This window comes from Lacerta agilis, chromosome 5 (assembly GCF_009819535.1).
Source record: "Lacerta agilis isolate rLacAgi1 chromosome 5, rLacAgi1.pri, whole genome shotgun sequence".
In the NCBI taxonomy this organism is placed as follows: Eukaryota; Metazoa; Chordata; class Lepidosauria; order Squamata; family Lacertidae; genus Lacerta; species Lacerta agilis.
The window spans coordinates 58,061,223-58,083,243 of record NC_046316.1 but is presented as its reverse complement, the minus strand read 5'-3'; the positions used below and the strand labels follow the sequence as shown (position 1 = coordinate 58,083,243).

Below are 22,021 nucleotides of genomic sequence, written 5' to 3'. Positions count from 1 at the left end.
CCCCCTCCCAAGAAATAGGGTGACCTGTGTGTTATTCTGTGTTCCTTTTTTTGCCTGACTTGCTCCTTCTTTTCCCTCCGACCCATCCTGTGATCCACCCTTCAGCTCTGAAGCTTCCTCTGCCTCCGACTGTTGCCTCCTGCCTGGTACAGTTCCCCACAAATCACTAGCCCCTCTCCTGAGTCAGACACCAGCCCCCCTTCTCCCTGTATGCACTCGTCAGCATTCTGTCAGTCCCTGACATGTATGGGAACTGCAGATGAGTGCATTTAATAACTGAAATAAGTACCATGCAGACTTATTGTAAGAGCAGCTGCTACACAGAGGTATACTGCTTCTGAACGTTGAGGTAACCAGGTAACTATAAAGCTGAAAGTGGCAAAAGGCAATTAATAGGAGACCAGCAACAATTCGCTACACACAACTGTGTCCTGACTGTCATGTAGTCTGGGGACAGATACTACAACTTCACTAATTATTTTCCCCTGGGCCTAGTACGAGTAGTATAAAAATGTAAGTTGCACATGTTCCTTAAGATCACAGTTTAGAGCACCTTTAGCTGTCAGTAGACAATAGCCCACTGTAAATATCTGAGTTTCAATGTGCAGTGCAACAACTTCTCTATGGCCAGACCACAACTATTTTTGAGCTTTAAAAATGTATGTAGCTGAGATGCATGCATTTGTGTCATGGTGAGTCCATATTACAGTTCTCAGAGCTCTCATATGATTGCTGAGCAACCTCACTGCCTCCCACCCCCTGCCCCTAGCTTCAATGCAGTAATAGAACAATGGTGACCGGACAGGAGGGGGAAGAACTGGCCAAATTCTGTAATAGTTTGAACTTGAGGGCCAAACTAGACATTAACTTCATGAATGCAATGTTAGAGATTTCAGAGTTGCCTACATGCAGAAATGCAGCTGTCTATCTCCAAGCAATTAGTAGTTGGCAGAAAGCCCAGATCTGCTCTCTCTCAGACCCTTAGCAACGACCTGTGATTGGTCAATGAAGTCCTAAAGACTGAGCTCTGTGTGAGAGCTTTGTGGTTAGTGTGTGGTGCAGGTGTTGGTGTGAGAAAGTGGTCAGTATAGAGAGAGAGAGAGAGAGAGACAGAGTAGGAAAAGATTTTATGTTTTGTTTCTTTTGTTTTGTAAAGTCTGTAAATAGTAACTTATGGATACTAGTTGCTTCAATAAATACTGTATATAGTTATCCAGTGAGTTGCAGAGTTCCTGCGTTGTGCTGTCCAGTCAATTACACAACAGCCAGAAGCTTCCAGAAAAGTCTGCATCTAACTCTGCGGTGTCCAGGAATACGTTATACTTCTGACACTAAATCTTAAGATGCAATTAGTGTAAATAGTAGCTGAGCCCGAGCAACCTCAGTACAATGAGGGGAGAGAAAGGGAAGTGGAATTTTTTCTGCTTTGCCACAATCCCTGTAAAATTCCCTTACAAGACAAGGTCCTATTTCTAGACTGAGGTGATGAAACCTAGTATATCTATTGACTGTGATCAGCATTGGACTGGGGCCAATGGGACCTCCAGACAGTTGTTTTATTGAACTTCACCCTTGTTTGGTTTGCACAAAGATGGCAACATTCATTCTGATTTGTCTGAGGGGAATTTAGACAACATTGTATCAAGCAATTGTTTTTCCTGTGCATTTATTTATCACTTTCCTTTTTGCAAAAAGTTTGGAGGTTTGTTGTACAAGAGCGCCAATAATCTTCAATTGCACCATCTATTACTGCTTGGTATGGCACAGCCTCCAAGATGGACAAGAAAAGGCTCCAACAAGCAGTAAGAATTGCAGAAAGGGTAATTGTTGCTAGCTTCCCTTCAATACAGACACTCTATGCTACCCAAGTTAGGAAGAGAGCAGAGGGAATTGTCACAGATCCTTTCCATCCCGGTCATCATCTGTTTGTTTTACTTCCACGTGGACGTCGCTACAGGACTTTATACACAAAATTGGCCAGGCACAAGAACAATTTTTTCCCTTGTGCCTTTAAATTGTTAAATTCGTAGTTGTGTAGAGGAAGGGGAGGCCAGTTATGGGTGGATTTTCTTTGCTGTGTCATTGTATCTGAATGCCATTATCCCACCAGAAGATAGCAACAGTTTCTCTGGTTTCAGTGACTGAATTATTTCCCTTCTACCCTTTCTCACAATTTTCCTTTGTAGCATTTGCATTTTCAAGGAAGCTCACTTTGTATCAGACCATATACTGTACTTCATTTTGAGAATCTGCCCTTTTACTGGGACAACTTGTATTTCTGTGATATTAAGCCCTCTAATGTTTTGTTTAGCATTTTATGTACCATGAGCCCTTGCCAGCTAATAAACACTAAGGTCCAAATGCTCTGGCAGGATGTATGTTCTAGCACAGCACTATCAAAGGGAAATGCTGCCTTTTAGTTTTGACAAAGTGATTACTTTGTTTCTATGGATTTTCAAATTAAGTCAAATAGGAGAAAAATAAATTATTCAGGATTGCTTGGCTGGCAGTGGCAGTCTTAAAACCTCGTGGATGTTGCAAGCAGAGCACTGTGCCTCATTTTGCATTCAGTATAGTTTGTCTGAGAGAGGACTTAAAATATGGAACTCTCTAATTCAGGGGTAGTTTAACTCCTAACTCCAATAAAACTCAGCCAGGATGGTCAGGAATGATAGGAGGTATAGTCCCATATCTGGAGGACTGCAGGTTTCTCATCCTTGCTCTAAAGGTTAGAGAAACTGCAAGAATCGAAAGATGCACAAGTCAAACACATTTACTTGACATCCCATTTTGATCATATTCTGATCAGGAAATCAATAGATCATACTTTGATTAAAGAGTTATATTGAAAGCCTCTTTATCTAATTTCTAAGGTCATAGCCATAGTGAAAGAATACTTATTCAGAACTCATCACACGTTGGCATATTACTCTTTTATTCACTGTGAGCACTGTGTTACATTAGATTTGAAAATAAGATCAATGATTTGCAAAATAAACACTTTGAGATGAAGCATCAAGAGCTGCGAGATCACCCAAACCTTTTGTCCTGTTCCCCAATCACCCTGATTTTTTATTAGTCTTATTTTTACTTCTGGAAAGCAAGAAGGCATGAGTGAGTGGCTCCGATTTTTACTGTTCCATTGTTGCATATCCTTGACAAATCAGCTGGAGCTGTTGACTTCATTTTATTTATTCAGCAGTTGTAGAAAAAGTCAGAAAGTGTAGCAGCTGCTCTCACTGAGACAATAGACTATGTGATTGCAGTTTATTCTTTGTTACTCATCCTCGGACTCAGCTATACAGCTGCAAATAAAACATTTTAAATGTAAATTGCAATATACAAATGTGACACTAGATGGTGACAGTGAGCTATGCAAAATTCAATGTATTTTTCAAAGCATTTTTAAAGCATTTTCACAGCGTTTTTTGTATGTGTGTAGATTCCACCCTCCTTTCCTCTTCTATTCTTCCAGCTTCTCTTCTGCCCAGATTTGTGTATGGCACTTCAGTTTAGCTAGTACATTTGTCATACTCTCTTCCTCATTAGTAGTAGGGTGATGAGACACTTGTAGGCATCTTCCTCTCAGTCACAAGCAGGTCCCCTTCTGGCTTGGGTGCAAATTTCCCATTCAGATAAACCAGCCTGCCACGTACAAGAGTGGCAAAGACCTCACCACAAAGCTGGAAACCCAAGTATGGGGTTAGCTAAAGTAGGGAGGGGCGAGAGAAAGAAAAGTAAGGATAAATAGAATGCAGAATCAAAGGTCTTTGGGTAAATGTGTTTTTGTTTATGGTGGTTCTTATCTGTCCATAGCAGATATTCACAAGGCAAAATAGATGCAGCGGTGTAGAAAGCTCTAAGTGAACAACAAAGTGTAGAGGTGAATTGAGGCCTTATGAACCCCTCCACCCAGTTTACCTTTCTCAAGCTCCATCTCTATGCCCAAAGAGTAGGTATCCTTAAAGGGCCAACTCCCTAACCTGGAGCACTTCTTTTCTCTTCTGTGGCTTGCTGTCCTGGCGAATTCTGTTGGGTAGGCCTATAGAGCAAGAAGTACTTGACTCTTCAGGCAATTGGGACTTGGCGAAAGACATCTGTGAGGGTTCTGGCTCAGGTTCTGTAGGTTCCACTAGCCTCAGGTTCACTTCCAGGGAACCTGGTGGTGCAGCAGTCCTGGCCTCAGCCAGCTCATCCTCCTCTGACTCTGAGCTTGAGGTTAGGGCCATGACACTAATCAATAATCTAAGATACCAGATGTGAAAATGATTTAGACTCCTTCAGCATAGACATGCATCCTGTTGGGTGCCTACTAGGGCCAGTCCTTATTTAAATTTGTATGAGGCAGATCCTCTGACCCAGTAACTTCTGACCTGGAAAAGATAAAGACTGAATAGCCCATAAATGTCAAGGCTGCAAAAAGGCAAGGAATGTTGAAAGCCGACGGCTGTGCTCACCCCTTCTGGTGGTATTTTGCTTGTTGGTTTTTGCCTGCTAAGCAAAGTGATAGATGGAGGTGAAGATTGCTAAACAGTCAGTTCATTATAGCCTCTACCACCACAGAAACGACACTTTGCTTAACAGTAAAGCCTGCCCTAAGTAGAGGCCAAAAATGAATTATACAGTAAATTACAGTAAGGTGTTTTGAGGGTGGGATGGTTGGGGGGGGCAGTAATAGGAACACTGGGAGAATGCAGAAAACATGAGCCTTCCCATACCTTATCCTTGTGATGGATTATGTTTTTATTCACCTGAGAGAGAAACAAGGAGACAAAATAATTATAATACAGATTAGTTTGGGGAATGTTGCTTACTAAGGATAATGTATGGAACCTAATATTATTGTCCCTGTGTTGTATCAAAGAGAATGGGAATATTAGAACTAGCACTTTCCAGATCATCAATTATAAAAATTTCAAAGCATAGAAAGGTTGGTTTCACAGGGTGAAAACAGAACTTGAGTACACACTCCCATTTACTCTGCATCCAGTGAGCTACCACCGCTGGCTTGGGAAGTGGTATACACATGATGTTCGCCACAATCAATATCTATATCTTGTATCTCTCTAGTTAATAACCATAATAAGTGTTTTGATGCATCTTTGATCCAAATTGAGAAAAATAATGCCCCAGCTGACACCCTAAGTGTGTCAAGACTACTCTCTTGCTAAGGTCATTGAAACAACCATTCTGCTATGCCTTTTTATACTGGAAACATTCAAGACCAAAGTGTTTTAACTGGTTTTAACATTTTATTTTTATATTGTTTTATCTTACCTGGGACTTATGGTGAAGTAAGGATAAGAAATCCAAAGAACAACAACTACACTTTGGACTTCTGTCTCATAAAACTGGCACATTTAATTCTTCATTTGGTATTGGGAAATTTTATTGTTTTCTGTAAGGGCTTTGTTTGTTATAACTCTTTATTTTATTAGATTTGCTATATCCTGTTTTTGGCTCTATATCAGACCCCCAAGGTGATTCAAAAAACTTTAAAAATGACCTATATCCTCTCCCATCCTTACCTCAAACTCCTTTTCTGGATTCCAGATCACCAGGTCTGCATCCATCCCAGGGCCAAGTGATCCTTTACGGTCTTCCAGCCTGCTCAGAATGGCAGGATTTTTGCACATCAGTTGCACTAGGTCATGGAAGGAGAACCCTCTGGATTTTGCAGAGGTCCAGAAGAGAGGGAGACCTATGAATTTTCCAGTCACAATTAGTAGAGGAATTTATTGTTAAGAAGATTGTTCTTCCCTGGTTTCTTCTCAAAGTATATCACTTGATGCCACTTAAAAAGGAGACTTGAACATTTGGTAAAGTTCTATACCAGGGGTGAGCAGTCCTTTCCCGCGAGGGCCACATGTGGCAATACGTTGGGTCACCCATAAGCACAATTCACTGACATTCATTCACACTCATTCAGACATACACACATTGAATCGCACACACTATTGTGTGATTGTATGGGGGCGAGAAGCACCAGGGAAGTAAATTCATGCTATTTTCTTCAGAATTTTTGTATGTAAACATATGCACATTTAATCAATGAATTGACTATTCTATGAAAAGTGATCTGATCAATTAAGATTTATTTGTCTGAAAGCCATAACCTACCTAAAAGAAAATTATTCTGCATTCAATGGAACTTATTTTGAAGTAACTATGCTTGGGATCCAGTCTTTGCTTTATTGAACATGCTTTTTAAAACAGATTACTTTAATTTACATAGTCAAAAACTAAAGTATTTGTAATTTAAATGAAATGGGGCATTTTGAATGGGGTATTGGTTAGCTTAGCTTGAGGACACTAAGGGCACATGGAACAACAGGATGACAGGTCATGCTTTGGGAAGGGCCATAGTTCAATGGTGGATCACATGCTTTGCATCCTGAAGGTCACAGTTTTAATTCCAGACACCTCCAGTTAGCAGGTAATGGGAAAGACCTCCCACATTCTGGAGAGATACTGCCTGTCAGTGTAGTATATTCTTGGGTCTTGATATGAGGATATCATCCTTTCCATTCTTAGCAGTACATGCTCATTGGATGAAGATAAGAAAAAGAACAGCATATATAAAACATATTACCAAACTGTAGTGAAGCAATCCCTGCCGGGGCCTTGAGGAAGTCTCCATTGTTCAAATCTTTCAAGTCTCGGGAGCAAGGAGTATGAGCTGAGACAACCATGTCTATCTCTCCCACTTCTAAAGCTGCCCACAGCTGCTCCTGGAGACATGAGAGGAAGAGTTTATGCCAAGGAAATACTTATATAGTTCTCATTGAGTAAGGTGAAGCCATTGAATGATCAAGGAAGGGTCACATCCCTTTTGGGGGCCAGTGGTACATTTGCAAACTGGATACACAGCTGTGGGCACCACAGCCAAGCACACTTCACAACCTGTTTTACTAGCGACAGGAGCATGCTTCTTTCAACACTAATTTCAGTGGAGTGGGAAAGGGGACCCCGTAGGCACCAGGAAAGGCCTCTGTGGGCATATGTGTGCCCACAAGCAACACATTGGTGACCCTTGCATTAATCCATTGATGCATACAGAGGCAATGCAGTTTGTACCAAAGATCCAGGATCAGCTTTCAACTCTAAAATAGACCATCCAAAGCAATAGTGGTAGAGCTGCCATTGAAAGTTGGCTCTCCTTAGGATGGGAAAGCAAGAAGGAATGGGCATGGAAAGGAAATGTCTTTGTCTAAAGATCCGCATTTAGAAACAGATAAGGATAATGTGGCCAGGCTGATTCTTCTTCTTCTCCACCACCAAGTCCTTCTGGAATGTTTTAAGAAACTGGGAACAGGAGTATTGCTTTGCGTTGATCCCACTCCTAGATTTTGCATCCTGGCCCAATAAAGAATCACAATAACACTTACGGTAATTCACTTGTATTATGTATTGTGCAGTAACTGACATTTTTCCTTTCTAGTGCCCTTATTTCTTTAGGAAGGCCTGCCTCATACTTTGGGCCAATTATTGGGGCCAATAAACCATACTTTATTAAACTGAGAATAGGCCCATGTGTTTGGCCCTCCCCTCCTTGTCTGGATCCAGTGTTTTTATTATGGCTATTTTAAACCAAAGTTTCCAGTTACATCTGTTTTACCTCAACTTACCAAATAGGATGCAAAACCAACATCTTATCCTGATATTTGTAGTCTGAGATTACATGATAGTTTCCCAGTTAAGATGTAACAGGAAACTGTGGTTTAAATTAACCATGATGGAGGCACTGAAGCCAGAGCATGATGGGAAGAAGAGAGGGACAAGGAGGTAGCATATAGTCTGATTCTTGTGCTCAAGCATGGTTTATTAAGCTGAGTTTGTTAAACTGGTCCTTAGAAAACAATGAACTTACATTAAGCACTAAACTACCATCTCTTTGAACATGTCTGGATGTGAGACAAAAGCACTAGCACTGTCAATTTTAACGTATTTCATTTGTTTTTATTGTCTTTTTGTTTCTCATAATGTATATGATGGATTGAAGTAGTTGAACATTGTGTTGATATGTCTCAGTCTAGACAATAGTTTGGATCTGTGTATTATCTATAGGAGTCAACTGCATAAGATTATGTGTGTGTACTCACTCTTTTCTGAATGCCATTTTAATAATCTGTCATGCTTTGTTCATCCAGAACAACCTATAATTTCAACACGAGTGGAGACTCATGATCTTATAAAGTTCCTGTCTTATCTTATTCTTCTTACTGAATTATTTCAGACATTATCAAGCATTTCTTTTTAATAGTACTCAGATCTTACTTCATATGTCCTCTCTCAGGCCATCACTTTATTTTTATTTTATCTTTTTATTTTTGCCATTTGATTGGACCACTCCCATTTCCCATAGTTCTTACCTGGTTGTTCTTGTCCCTGATAGGAGGGCAGCATTTGTAGTAGATGCCTCCTGGAGGAATGCATTCAGATGCCAGGCTGAGGTAGTGGTGGGCAGTTTCTACAGTAATTGGTGCTCCCTTCTGACGAGCATCCTTGATGATGGGCAAGGCTTGAGCAGAGGACAGATTAACGATGTGGCATGGTATCCTGTAAAGTTAAAAGCATATGATTATTAAACCTTTATAAATCTCTCTCTCAATTTAGATTCAGGTAGGTATCTGTGTTGGTCTGACGCAGTCAATATATATATAGAGTCCAGTAGCACCTTAGAGACCAACTAAGTTTGTTCTTGGTATAAACTTTCGTGTGCATGCACACTTCTTCAGATACGATACGGAAGTCCGTTCTTAAACCGAAACCATTCTTAAACAGAGGCAAGCTTTCCCTAATGAGGCCTCCTGCCACCGCTGCCCTTCCACCATTCGGTTTCTTTTCTTAGACCGAGGTAAAGTTTGCAAACCGGGACACAACTTCCAGTTTTGCGGAGTTCGTAAACCGAATAGTTCATAAATAAGGCTATTCTTAAACCGAGGTACCACCATAGCCGTCAACTTTTCCCTTTTCTTGCGAGGAATCCTATTCGGAATAAGGGAATTTCCCTTAAAAAGGGGGGGAGTTGACAGCTATGGATACCACTGTACATGAAAAAGCTGTTTCCAGATTTTTTCCCCAAATATTCCCCACCCCCTAAAATCCATGTCAACAGTTTAAAATCCTAGTTCTAATTATCTGGTCCCGAACCTCAAGACTCATGACCCAGGCATAGCTTCTCAACAATGCCATAAACCAGCAGTGCATAATATTTGCTATCTTCTACTCTTCTACAGGGACGTGGGTGGCGCTGTGGGTTAAACCACAGAGCCTAGGGCTTGCTGATCAGAAGGTCAGCAGTTCGAATCCCCACGATGGGGTGAACTCCCATTGCTTGGTCCCAGCTCCTGCCAACCTAGCAGTTTGAAAGCACGTCAAAGTGCAAGTAGATAAATAGGTACCGCTCTGGCGGGAAGGTAAACGGCGTTTCTGTGCGCTGCTCTGGTTTCGCCAGAAGCGGCTTAGTCATGCTGGCCACATGACCGAGAAGCTGTAGGCCGGCTCCCTTGGCCAGTAAAGTGAGATGAGTGCCACAACCCCAGAGTCGTCCGCGACTGGACCTAATGGTCAGGGGTCCCTTTACTTTTACCTTTACTCTTCTACAACCTGAAACAATAAAGTGCCAGTGGTCTGCAGAGTTTTCTGCCATCTACCACTAGATCTATAGTCAATTAGTGTGAGAAGAGTCTTCACACATCCCATGTTTAAACTATGGAATTCACTATTACAAGTGATGGACAGCTTTCAAAAGGGTATTAGACAAATTAATGGAGCAGAATGCCAAAATGGCTACTAGTTATGATGACTGCCTCCATTGTTGGAGGCAGTATGCCTCTGAATACCACATGCTCTCCAACATTCATCAGATAAAAATAGGGACATATTCTACATCAGTGCCCCCCACCCTGCCTTCTCCTCAGAGGCTGAGGCAGGGACTCAGATGCAGCAGCTGAACGAAGCAACCAGAGCCAAGTGACTGTAACAGCTTCTCTTCAGCACCTGTGACCTCTTGGCACCCCTCGCAACCATGTGCACAGCGACCTTGTGGAAGGCGCTGCCCGCTTTGCACCCTCTCACCAGTTTCTTTATGAAAGACCAACTGACCGAGGAGCAGAGAAACAGTGAAAAACTTTATTAGGGGCCCTCAAGTGACCCAGATCTTGTTTTCATATAAACAGGAAGTGGGGCCATATTGAGTCGGGAGGGAAGGGAGCGGGAGGCATAGATCTAAGAAGAAGAAAAAAGAGTGGTGGACTTGTAATCTGGTGAACCGGGTTTGCGTCTCCGCTCCCCCCCCCCAAAAAAAGATCTAAGAAATGTCCTAGAGGGACGCACGGTCTGAACTTCCAGTACTGAAGGGAAGGACCCTTGGGAATTTGGGACGTGGTTGCTTAGGGGTGTTTGTGACAATCCCAGTATTTTGGGGGCAGTTGGAGTATGATACCAGTTGCTGGGAAGCACAAGCCAGGAGAGAGCTTTTGCACACAGGTCTTGCTTGTGGGCTCCCATAGGCATCTAGTTGGCTATCGGGAGAAAAATATGCTGAACTAGATAAGATTTTGGTGTAATACGGCAGGGCTTTTTTATGTCCTTAGCATACTCTCTCATTTCCAGCTTAACAGAAAGAAACACTCACTTATACTGGAGACAGAGTTCAGCAATGGTGATGGTGGCCTCCACCTCCATGGTATAAGGGCGTGTGTCCAAGAAAGTGCTGTACTCCATGGTGTCTGTTTGGGGAAAGGGAGGGAAAAATATAAAGATGCACACAGTTAATACTGGTGCCCCTACCAAGTGGTTCTAGCAAGATTATTTCTATTGTTTTAGTATATTAAAATATACTCGAGGTCCTTAGGGGAACGGTTCCCAGCTCCCTTCCCATCCTAGAAAGATTGTGCCCATTTCTTGTGCAACTGAATTCTCCCTCCCTCCTGTGTCATCAGAGGGAGGCCATTCTGAAATCTTCAGGTATTTTTCTTCAGACAGTTCACTGCCCAGGGCTGCTCCAGACTCCTTGCTGTCTCCTCTCTTATCTACTCTCCTTTATTTGCCCTATTGAAATATTATCTATTTCTTTGTTGGTGCAAAACAAGTTCTAAGCTGAGCAAACACTTCCATTCAGAAGAACACAAAGGGATGACCTGCGATGAAGGGTTAGCATAATACATACCCTCTTGGACAGGCAGGGAGTGACTTGGCTCCTGTTCTGGATGGAACTGTGTAGAGAGTCCCAAACGGGAGGGGGGGGGGAGGAAAGTTTAACTTTATATAAAAATTTATACAGGAAGATATAACAATGTGACAATACGACTCTTCCTTCTCACCCCCACCCCATCCCAGTCGTCTGGTTTTAGACAAGCCTACGAAAGCTAAATGTCACCAAGAGTGCTTAATTTAAAGCAGGGAAGACTGCCTGCTGTCTTTAAAAAAAACAAAACACTATTGTGAAATATCAAATAATAGCAGCACCTTTTCATTCTAGTACTCAGTGCTGGGAAGGGAGTTGCTCTAATATAACAGTGAAACTGCTTATTGCCCTAGAATTCAGGCACTCAGGCTAATATAGTCTATAGCAGTATATTACACATTAGCTAAAAGGTGGGTCCTGGTTCTCTTCTCCCTTGAATCTTTTGTGGAATGTTGGATGCCAGTTTTCTGAGAGCGGATTTTTCTGTGTTTGCTGTAGAATGTATGCCACCTTAAGTGTCTCTTTTGAGATGGAAAGTGCAGGTATAAATAATCCAAAGAAGTTAAAACAACAATGATTAAAGATAGAAAAAAATATAGGCAAGGTTATAAGAAGTTGGGATTTGGTAATTCAAAATGTAAAATAAGAATTAGAAATCTCAAGAAGAAATTACTTATAAACATAAGTATAAAAGAAAAGAAATAGGGAAGTTGTTCTCACACCTTTAAAATATGTGCATTAATATACCACAATTAAATTTTAATTATGTATATTTAATATTAATGCTTTATTATGAAGGGGCATTGGTTAATTTTATTAATATGTGGACATTAGCAAATTCTTTTAATTGTTGTACTAATCTTTATTCATCTTTTTGTGTCATTTATAGTACCTGAATAACCTACTGGGGAAAGTATGTATAATATTTCAATTCGCTAATAAAATATACATTAAAAATAAAAAAATAAGTAATGCCCAAGGAGAGAAAGTGTGAAATGTTGCCATCCAGATTGGAGATTCGCTGGAAGAGAGTAGAGAAATGGAAAACAGGTACAGGTACTTAATGTCAAAGGTGCTAGCGAGTAAAAGAGTAGGAACTCAGATCCTTACCAGGAGTACACAGTCTGTGTCTTGCAGTTCATTCATTGCCACATGTATATCATGTAGACAAACATGGGAAAAGTCCTCCACACCAGTGGTCATTAGGAAGCACTGAAATCCAGGAACCCCAGCCTTCAGCATTGGTAGGAGCTCAGCCTAAGAGATAGCACAAGGACAAGCACTTGGAAAGTTTGCTAATAATATGAAGGAAGCAGAAGAATGGCTGAGTTGCATATTAAGGTTTGCACTCTTGCAATTTCTGCACATATTCAGCTACAATTGAGTTTTCAATTTAAATGCAAACTGAATCAAAATTTTCACCGATCCCTATGAGGATGAGCAGAGTTCATTTCCCACTTCCAACAATTTGTTGCAATTCATTTATACATATCTGGAATTAGAACTGGGATTTCAAGCCAAGTGATTTATTTCAAGCCACATCTCTTATTTTCAAAACTATGTACTGTACATAGGGTGCAGTGTAACTTAGGGTTGCCATATGTCCAGAATCTCCTGGACATAGCCGGCAATCAGCTGTTGGAAACCGTGTCCGGATGGAAATTGCTGAAAAGCTCCAAAAAGTTTCTGTCCAGATTTTTACTTTTTGAAATATAGCCACCCTAGTATAACTAAAAACATGGCAGAATCCTCCATCCATTTGCAGCCTCTCACTTTTAATGGATCATGTTATCTAAAGGAACGCTTTCATTTTTGGAGCCCTCTTGTCTTCATGGCCCTCCCTCCAAAGTACATAAGACACAGGGGAGCTGATGCCATTTCATTGCTGGATACAAACCTGATTTCCAGGAATGACGCCACCCCAAAACGCAACATCAATATAGCACTTTCCCTTGGCAGACTGGAGCTTTTTCTCAAGGGCATACAAGGTTGCGGTTGGAGGACTGCAGTACCTGAGTTAGGGGATGAAGTAGAATAAGATGTTACTTGGAAACAAGGCTGGCCCAGCACACTTAGCTGCCTAAGAGCAGTAAATGATACCTGTCTTCCTCCTCCTCCACCACTACCACCATAATCAAACTCAGGGAGCAGATGGCAGCTGAGACAAGAAGTCTCAGCGTGTCTCCTCCTTGCCCTTTTATGAGAAACGCAATCAGTTGCCTCATTCTGCCTAATTGTAGAACCATTCCTACGTAGAAGGCAACTAAACTGTGTCCACTATCCAGGCTCATTTCTACACCAGTCTGGCTGCCAATCTGTAACACACCTTTAATGCATCCTCTATACTAGTGACCTCGTTCTTCAAGTGTGGATCCTTATTGTAACCAAAGCAGTACCACCCATGCACAAACTGGTTCCAATGAAAACACTACTTTAGTTTAAATTTGCCTATCTTAGGTTGTGGTAGCTACTTGAATTTCTGCCATTGGATCCTATTAACATGCCAAAGATTATGAGTTTCCCTATGCCCATATGAGCTTCCACCAGGCATAAATGTTTATTTATTGATTTAATAAATAATATTTCTATCATGGCTTTCCTTTAGCAAAGAGCTCAAAATATTATACATTCCAGCATTCAACAAGCAACAAGCAACCTGTGAAGTAGGTGAGGCTGAGAGACAGACACTGGCTCAGTGTTGCCCAGTGTGTGTAATGGCTGAGTGGGGATCTGAACATCAGTGCCTCCAGTTCTAGCATGATAGGTCTGGTATTTTTCTCCTATACTGAACCACCTCAAATGATCAGGAAAGGCAGGCTATGCATTTGATAGATAAATCAGTAACCACAACCACCACACTGACTCTCAGTGCTGTTGGTGCATGTGTGTGTGTTTTGTTCTTGTGGTATAATCATGTCTAGACATTTGGTGGGGCCTCAAAAAGGAAAACCAACCAACCAAGCATGGATTTCTGGTGTGGAAATTGAGCATGGGAATTCACCCTTGGTTACAGTATCTGAATATGACCAATAGGTGACACTGCAGGAATATATATGGTGTTTCAGAAATCCTGCACTGCAGAAGCTGCTCAAGCTGTTGCCTTCCACCCAAAGTGTTCTTTATCTACAGGTGCTAGGAATCTGTAAGACGGGCCAGAGCACATGGGTGTGCAAAAAAAGTTAATGTGATGATACAGAGAACTGCTTGGTTTCCATGTGGGATGGAAGCAGAATAATAATAATACAAGAAAATAAAAACAACAAAGACAGTGGCCTTTACCAGATGCAGTGCAAGCACAAGAACGCTCAGTTATGCATAATTCCCTGTCCCTTCTTTACCTCTTTAGTCTCCTATTGGAGAAATGTTTATTAAAAACTTGCTTGGAAAAACACACATCACACACACAGGTTCTCAACTCATCCTGAACCCCTTGGAAAGCAATTCTTGAGGGTCAGGGGACCCTCAGGAAAGTCTTAAGATTTGAGCCAAGGGCCTACAATAGGATGAGGGATTAGATAATATTGGGAAGAGACATGCAAACTCTTACACTGTACGTAGTTTATATGAGTTGACCTAGGAAATCTCATTGTGAATTTTGCATTAAAATAGGAAAGTCCTTATTCTCTCCCTTTATTCCCTCCCTCCAGCCCTCTGGTAACGTACAAGGGCATGTCAACAACAGTGGTGATGCCTCCTGCAGCTGCAGCCTGAGTCACAGATGTAAATCCTTCACCAGTTGGCTGTCCAGGCTCATATATATGCACATGAGGGTCAATTATTCCAGGCATGACCACGAGGTCTCCAACATCCAAGATCTGTAGGCAGGAGGTTAATTGCAGGTTAATTGCAGAACATTCTAAAGTTGCCTTCATCATGAGTGTGGTCCATAGAATGATTGTAACCTGTGCAGGTTCCTTGTTAAAAACTGGATTTTAATTCAAAATACAAAAATACAGTTTAGTACAGTATTTTGCTTTTTGGGATGCTATAGAAAGCTTGAAAGAACACTTTAAAAACTCACAGCCACAATCCATTGCAGACTAAAGGAGCTCTTAAAACCATTCATTCTCTGCTGGATTGTGGCCCACAACAGTTGAGATTTCTAAGAACGCTTCATAATTGATTTGATCATTTGGACTTCTTGCTAGGCTTCTTGCTCATTCTACCTTATTAGAACACTCATCCAGTAAGAGATCTGCCATAATTCCAACATGCCTGGAATTGTATTTTTTAAAAAACAAAAACAAAAAAACCACTTGCATCTTTGTGGCAAACCATTACAGTATTCATCAGACACTCATCTTCCATGTGCATTGAGAGCTCAACTATTTCTCAAATTTCCTAAGAGAAAGTTAGATTCAAGTTACTTGGAAGCAATTAAGAGTCTTGCAGCTCCTCAAAGAAGGAGTACAGTATGCTTCATTAGCTGCGTTGCACGAGTGGATGAATTCAGGCATAGCCATTGTTTTGTCTTTTCCCTTCTTTTTGGAAATACATTGACTTTCAGAAGTTGTTGCATCTAATGGCATTCCTAATTAGTAAGGCTTGTCTCACTTTTCATCTCCAGTCATTTTTCATTCCCTTAAGATGCTTTAAGACACAAACATTTATTTAGATTGTACAGGGTGAGTCTTTTAAAAGAGGCCCCGTTGAACATGTGTACTCTGTATCCACGGGGCCTCTTTTAAAGGACTCACCCTGTATTAATGTGCAAAACAGGCCTCAGATTTAAAGGGACAGAGGCAGAAATAACAAGACTGACTCAGGTTGAGACGCTACTTGGAGAAATTTCCAATCTAGTTTCCCCCTCCAGTTGAGATCTTATTCCTGCCTTTCTAAGGGCAGCAGGAACCAAACTCTCTCTCAGAAAAGCATTCACTATCTTTGGAGTCCAGACTGTAACAAGGCAGGACAAGGATCTAATAAACATTGACCACATCTAGTATTTACTGTACTAGTATTTTCTATGATTTTAAAAATATACTACAGTAGCCTACTTTTCTCTGTTTTGTTTTTCGTTTTGTTTTTAAATCACCATCACAGTCCCTCCTACCAGCACATTGATTGGGGCCTGGAAATGGACTGGAAGCCAGTGAAGATGACATAGCCAGTGGCATAATACGCTGATGTCTTCCAATCCTCACTAACAATCTTGTCACCTTGTTTGGGGTCAGCTGCAGTTTCTAGACCATCTTCAAAGGCAGCCCCACATATAATGCATTGCAATAGTCTAGCTGGCAGATTACTAGACCATGGATAACTGCCACAAGGCCATCCAAGTTCAGCTAAGGTTGCATCTAGAACAAGTTTTCTCATTCATAATGACCCCTGTAGCAGGCCATGCAGAGCCATAGTCTCATCTTGTAATAGCAATTCAACACAATGCATATGGAATTTCCCAAAATATGGAATTTCCTGCTGCAGGATGTGGTGATGGCCACCAACTTGGATAGGTTTAAAAGAGAATTAGAGAAATTCATGGAGGAGTAGCCTATCAGTTACTGCTTATTGTGATGACTGCACGCTACCTCCAGGGGCAAAGGGAGATTGCATCAGGAAACCAGTTGTTGGGTAACAGTAATGGGAAATGGCTATTGCGCTCATATCCAGCTTGTGGGTTTGCCTGAAAACAGGATACTGGATTTGATAGGCCTTTGTTCTGCTCCATTAAGGGTCTTCTTATGTTCCAGCAACTGGCCATATCTGACACAGATGACTTACATGGATAGAAAGAGAACCAACTGCTTTCCTGCCAAAATCTACCCTATGAACCAAGCAGTGAGAGAATCTCATGGGCAGTTCATGGACAATTCACAGACAGAGCAAGTTGTGTTAATTATTAGTCAAGGTAATGTGGAGTGTGCTGTGATCAGCAACAGGCACTGGCTAAAGGTCACTGGTCAGGCAACTAAAAGTTTAACCCAGAAGGAAAAGCGCGTAAAAAAAGAGAGAACACTTTACCCTGGCCGCTATCCAATGCATTCAGTGTGAATTTGGTTCAATGCTGCGCACAGGGCATTATGACCATAGGGTCTAGTTCTCTACTCAGTTACAGTGAAGTCAATGGAATCATGATGGCGTGAAACTAGTGTAACTGAGTGGAGAATTAGCCCCCAGGGATGTGATGTTTTGTGTTGGGATAGTTCACTTTCACAAGCTTCCTCCTAAAGCTCTCCTAATACCATGCTCCAGAATATATTTTCCTTTCTCGTTCATAAAACAGCTTGAGGCTTGGTTATCTGAAGTTGGTTACTAATGCATGATGCTGCCTGAACAAATAATTCATCATAAGAGGCCCTTCTTCAGGTTCCCTTACCATCTCAGGTTAAGAGGATAACGACTAGGGAGAGGGCTTTCTCAGTAATGGTGTCTCATGTACAGAATGCCCTCTCCAAATAAGCTTACCTGGGACCAATCTTCATCATTTTAAAGCGCCAGCTGAAAACTTTTTTTTTTATTCGCCCAGACATTCCAGCACGTCTTGATCTGTTTTGTGTTTTGTTTTATGCTTGTTAGATTTTGCTGTTTCTTGGCTGTTGCTTCTGTAATTTATATACATTTCATATTGCATGTCATGACAATATTTTTATTGCTTTCCTGACTCATGGCCCTGCAAGTCAGGTCAGTATCTCTCTTTTTTTAATAAATACAATTTTAATGTTACTATTTATATTATTTGTAGCCCACTGTTCTTCCAAGAAGCTTAGGGTGGCATACATGTTTTCTTCCAGTTAAATTTCCACAAGAGTCTTGCAGCGGACCCTGGGCTTGAGAGATTATGAAAGGCCCAAAGTCACCCAATAAGATTCATGGCTAAAGTGGGATTTTAATTGAAATCACTTCCATCTTACTCCACCACTGTGCAATACTACACAGGACCCCCTAATTGCACTTGTATGTTGTTGTCATCATCTGTGAAAACTGTAATGTGTAGGAAAGATATAACAGATATGAAAGATGCCGTGTGTCACTCCTTAGAGCAGTAGCTATTCATTTAGAACCACAGTTAAGAAAGGGATCAGTGCAACCTTGAGCTGTCTTAGAATTTTTCATCAGCACAGATTAACAATGAAACATTCTGGGAGGTTTATGCATATAAAACTGTGCTTCAAAATGTCAGTGCTATTAAATGCTGAACTTTCAGTACTGTTGACATTTTAAATACTTCAGAATACATTGGAAATTCAACCTGTTTATAAAATATATTTGCATGCTCATTTCCACATACAATGGTCAAGACTTTCTATAATATTTAGCTAATCCTAGTCATGTCCTCTGTGATGCTTTACCTGCTTGTAAACTGTAGACCCATGTTGGGACACTTTACTGACTTCATTAATTAAATTTCCAAAACTTTCAGCCATTATATCAATTCAAGTTCCCATGGAGACTCGCCTGGCACCTAAACAGTTATATTTTATTCTCCCAGGCTTTTAAAAGAATTTTGGTCCTCTATCTGTATTTTTATGCTGCTTTGGGGGGGGGGGGGATGATTGCATTTTTTTTTTTAAAAAAAAATACTGTTTTATTTGTGAACCATGCTAGAAACAGATCCTGAAGGCTAGTATAGAAATCCACAAACAATTAAAGTGTTAAACGAGTTCATACCTTTTCTCCACTGGGTCTGGCCCAGTTTCTCTTTGGAAGAACATCAGCTATCTTTCCATCACAGATGACAATCTCTGCTGGGCCAATGGTATTATTCTGCACGACCCTATTGCTTCTTACAGCCACAATCTCTGAACCCACTTCCACTTTGGCTGGCCCTTAAATTAGTAGAGAGGCAGAATTCAGCAAAAACAAACCAATCAAACTTCTGCAACTGATGTTACTGTTTCTGTTATAAACTCATAGTAAGATACCACATTTTCTCTTCCTTTCAGCATGATTTTAGGCCCTTGTGAAATTGCTTCAGTTTGCTCCATGGGTACAGATGCTGCTATAATGACATTCTGAACACAACACAGAAAATGAGTCCTGCTGACTAGAGGGTATTCTCTATGACAAGGCAAGACAACAAACCTACTCCCAGTTTAATATTTTTCTTGCTAGCTTCATATTAAGGATGGGAGGGAAATCCAATTTTGTTTGCATTTGAGTGAGAAACTACCCGATTTGTTCTTCTTAAACCAGTATGTGAACTGAAACTCAATTATCCTTCAAAATTTGCACTTCTCTGAATGTTGTGATGGAGTGTACCAAAATGCATATATTAGGGGAAAGTGTTTATAAAAATGCATACATTGGTGGAAAATATATTTTTTTTAAAAAAAGGTTATATTTATTAAATTTATATCCTGCCTTTCCTCCAGAGAGGGAATTATAATAAAATGCAATATATTAGAGAATATAAGTTGCAAAAATGCATATATTAGTGAAAACTGCATTAAAAAATCTGTGTTTCAGCAGAAATACACACTAAAATACTGACAAATTTTCATGAGGGTTGTTGCAGTTTGCAGCAGAAATGTGGAGAACTGAATTAGTAAAAGAGAGAAAACAAAATCGACAGATTCATTCATCCTTACTTGTTATTGCTTCCTTTTTTAATTCAAAATGCAATCTTCCATCCAGAGGCTCTTTATCAAATTATTTTAGGCTCCCTCCACCCAGCAGCCCTTCACTTACCTGCCAGAGTGGCATTGCTTTTTTTAGACATGTTAAGGTTGGCAACAAGGATCCAAACCCTTCAGTATTGCTGCCTGCTTGGCTCTCATTCAGTTCCTTCTCTCTCGCTTTCTGGTGCACGTTTACATGAAGTGTTACAAGAAAAGAAACTTTCTGAACCTCACAGTAGATTGCTGAGGACCTGGTCTTGACCAAAACTCTGGGTTCAAATGGTATGAATTAATCAAACAAATAAATACATTTCCCATGTCCTACTTTGAGACCTTGGAAGTTAGTGATGGAACTGGTGGAGTTAATCATTAATTGCTTAATCTTTTGCAAATAGAAAGTTACTTTTCTTTCATGAATGACCCCCCTCCCAAAAAAACCCTAATCACTAAGTGTTCAATGGACTATCTCTTCTATCCACAGTCTATAATATTTTAGGTGTTACGAAAATAAAATACAATAAGAGGGTTTTGCAAAAAGAAGCTCATATGCCTTTGCCAAGAAACACAGGTAGGCAGTGGCATTGCCACCACTCAGCTAAAAGTTGCTACTTTTAATATTTTATTGCAATTTGCCAACGTTGGCTGTCCAGTGTGACTTTACTAGTAGTTCATAAATAATGATGATGCTGCAGCAGCAGCGGGGTTGGGCAATTTCGTCCACAAGGACCAAGCAGATATTTGCTCTGTGGCAGTTGTGGGGGAATCTTAAGCACAGCAAGTGACACAGAGTAACAAGCAATAAAAACAGTCTAGCAAGAATTCAGGATTGAGATGGGATTTGAACCAAATCTATTCAATTCATTTTGAAAAAGTTGCCGTGGGAGACCTTAAACTGCATCATATGCCTTTAAAATGCCTATCCTCTTTAAATTCTGGATAGCATTGTGCCCAGGCTATCCCATCCCACTCTGAAAGCAATGAAGACCCCTTGCTGGAGATACTTAAGCAGAGGCTGCATGTTTATCTCTCAGGGATCCTGTAGCTGCAAAATTCCTGCAACTGAGCAGGAGGGTAGACTCTATGACCTCCAAGGTATCTTCCAACTTTAAAAATGCTTGATTATGGAATCAACTGATTATGGAGCAACTGTGCCCCTTATTTGACAATGCACTTATCCCTGCCCCCTGCATTAACCATCCATTTCCTAATAGAAAATTGTGGAAAAATTGCTTGGATGGCTCCACTAGGGTCTTTATTAATGCTAAAGTTAAATGTCCTACTGCTGGTAATAACGGATGGCTTTCTTCCATGCACCATGGCTGCCTGATTATATGAGCCATTGCTGTCTCTGTGGCTTCTGGGTACTGGGACAAATGTTTTACAGCATATGGAGATGAGTCCTGCTGTAACCAAGGTGCTCTTGTGTAAGTAGTTATCCTAAATGTTGGTAATGAATTCTCGAAAGCATACACCTCCTACCCAATTTAGTACAAACATTAATTTCCTTTTCTCCCCTTCATGCCATCATAACAGCCGTTCTGCAACCCTGCCAAACAGGCATTAGATAACAACAGAGCAATGGAGTGGATATATTCCAGCAGGGGTTGAGTCAAACAGGAAATGCTCCAGCTGGGACTAGTGAAGTGCAGGGAAACAATCTTCTTCCAGATAAGGGGATGGGGATGTAATAAAGGCAGAGGGTGAATGCTGCAAACATGAGCAGCCCTGAACACAAAAGGGAATCCACAAATGCTTCCTCTCAAAAGGCTAGTGTGCTGCAGTGATCCTGAGTGTTCAGATCTGGGTAGGAAGGGATGTCAGATAAAACCCTTATCTAAGTACACTGACTGGAGACAGACTTTGCTGTTTTAAACCCAAGTTTCTCTGAGCCTGCAGACTTATTATTTAGGGTGGATTCATAAATGCATGTATGTAATGGAAGGTTTAGAGGACACAAAAGTCAGACAATGCACACCATCCAATTGAATAGCTCACCACCCATTGACTCATAACTAAATGTTAAATCTGCCACCACTGACAAATAAAAGGTTTTGAGATATGTTTTAGTGATGAGAGGATATAAATGTGCTTGCTCCTGCAAAGTAAGTCAGGTTTCCCCATGTCCCTGAAGTCTTTTTCTGACAGATACACTTACCAGATGACTTCACTCAGCTGCTTCCTCAGAAAAAGATCAGTTGTATTTTTTTCTTTCCAGAGAAACCATTTTGGTTGGTTCATTTTTTTTTGAGGATAAATGCATGAGGCTATAGAA

At 40.8% G+C, this 22,021-nt stretch overlaps 1 protein-coding gene across 1 annotated transcript; it reads right to left on the bottom strand.

Annotated features, from left to right (window-relative positions):
* Positions 1–3,464: 3,464 nt before the first annotated feature.
* LOC117047183 (allantoinase, mitochondrial-like) lies at positions 3,465–20,075 on the bottom strand. Its single transcript, XM_033150054.1, has 12 exons — positions 19,820–20,075; positions 18,800–18,957; positions 14,855–15,006; positions 13,089–13,203; positions 12,302–12,448; positions 11,174–11,219; positions 10,640–10,733; positions 8,373–8,559; positions 6,593–6,731; positions 5,529–5,701; positions 4,719–4,751; positions 3,465–3,707 (listed from the first exon to the last, which is right to left on the bottom strand). Exons 1-12 carry the CDS (start codon positions 19,848–19,850, stop codon positions 3,546–3,548), a joined length of 1,437 nt encoding a protein of 478 aa, XP_033005945.1. The 5' UTR covers positions 19,851–20,075; the 3' UTR covers positions 3,465–3,545.
* Positions 20,076–22,021: the final 1,946 nt, after the last annotated feature.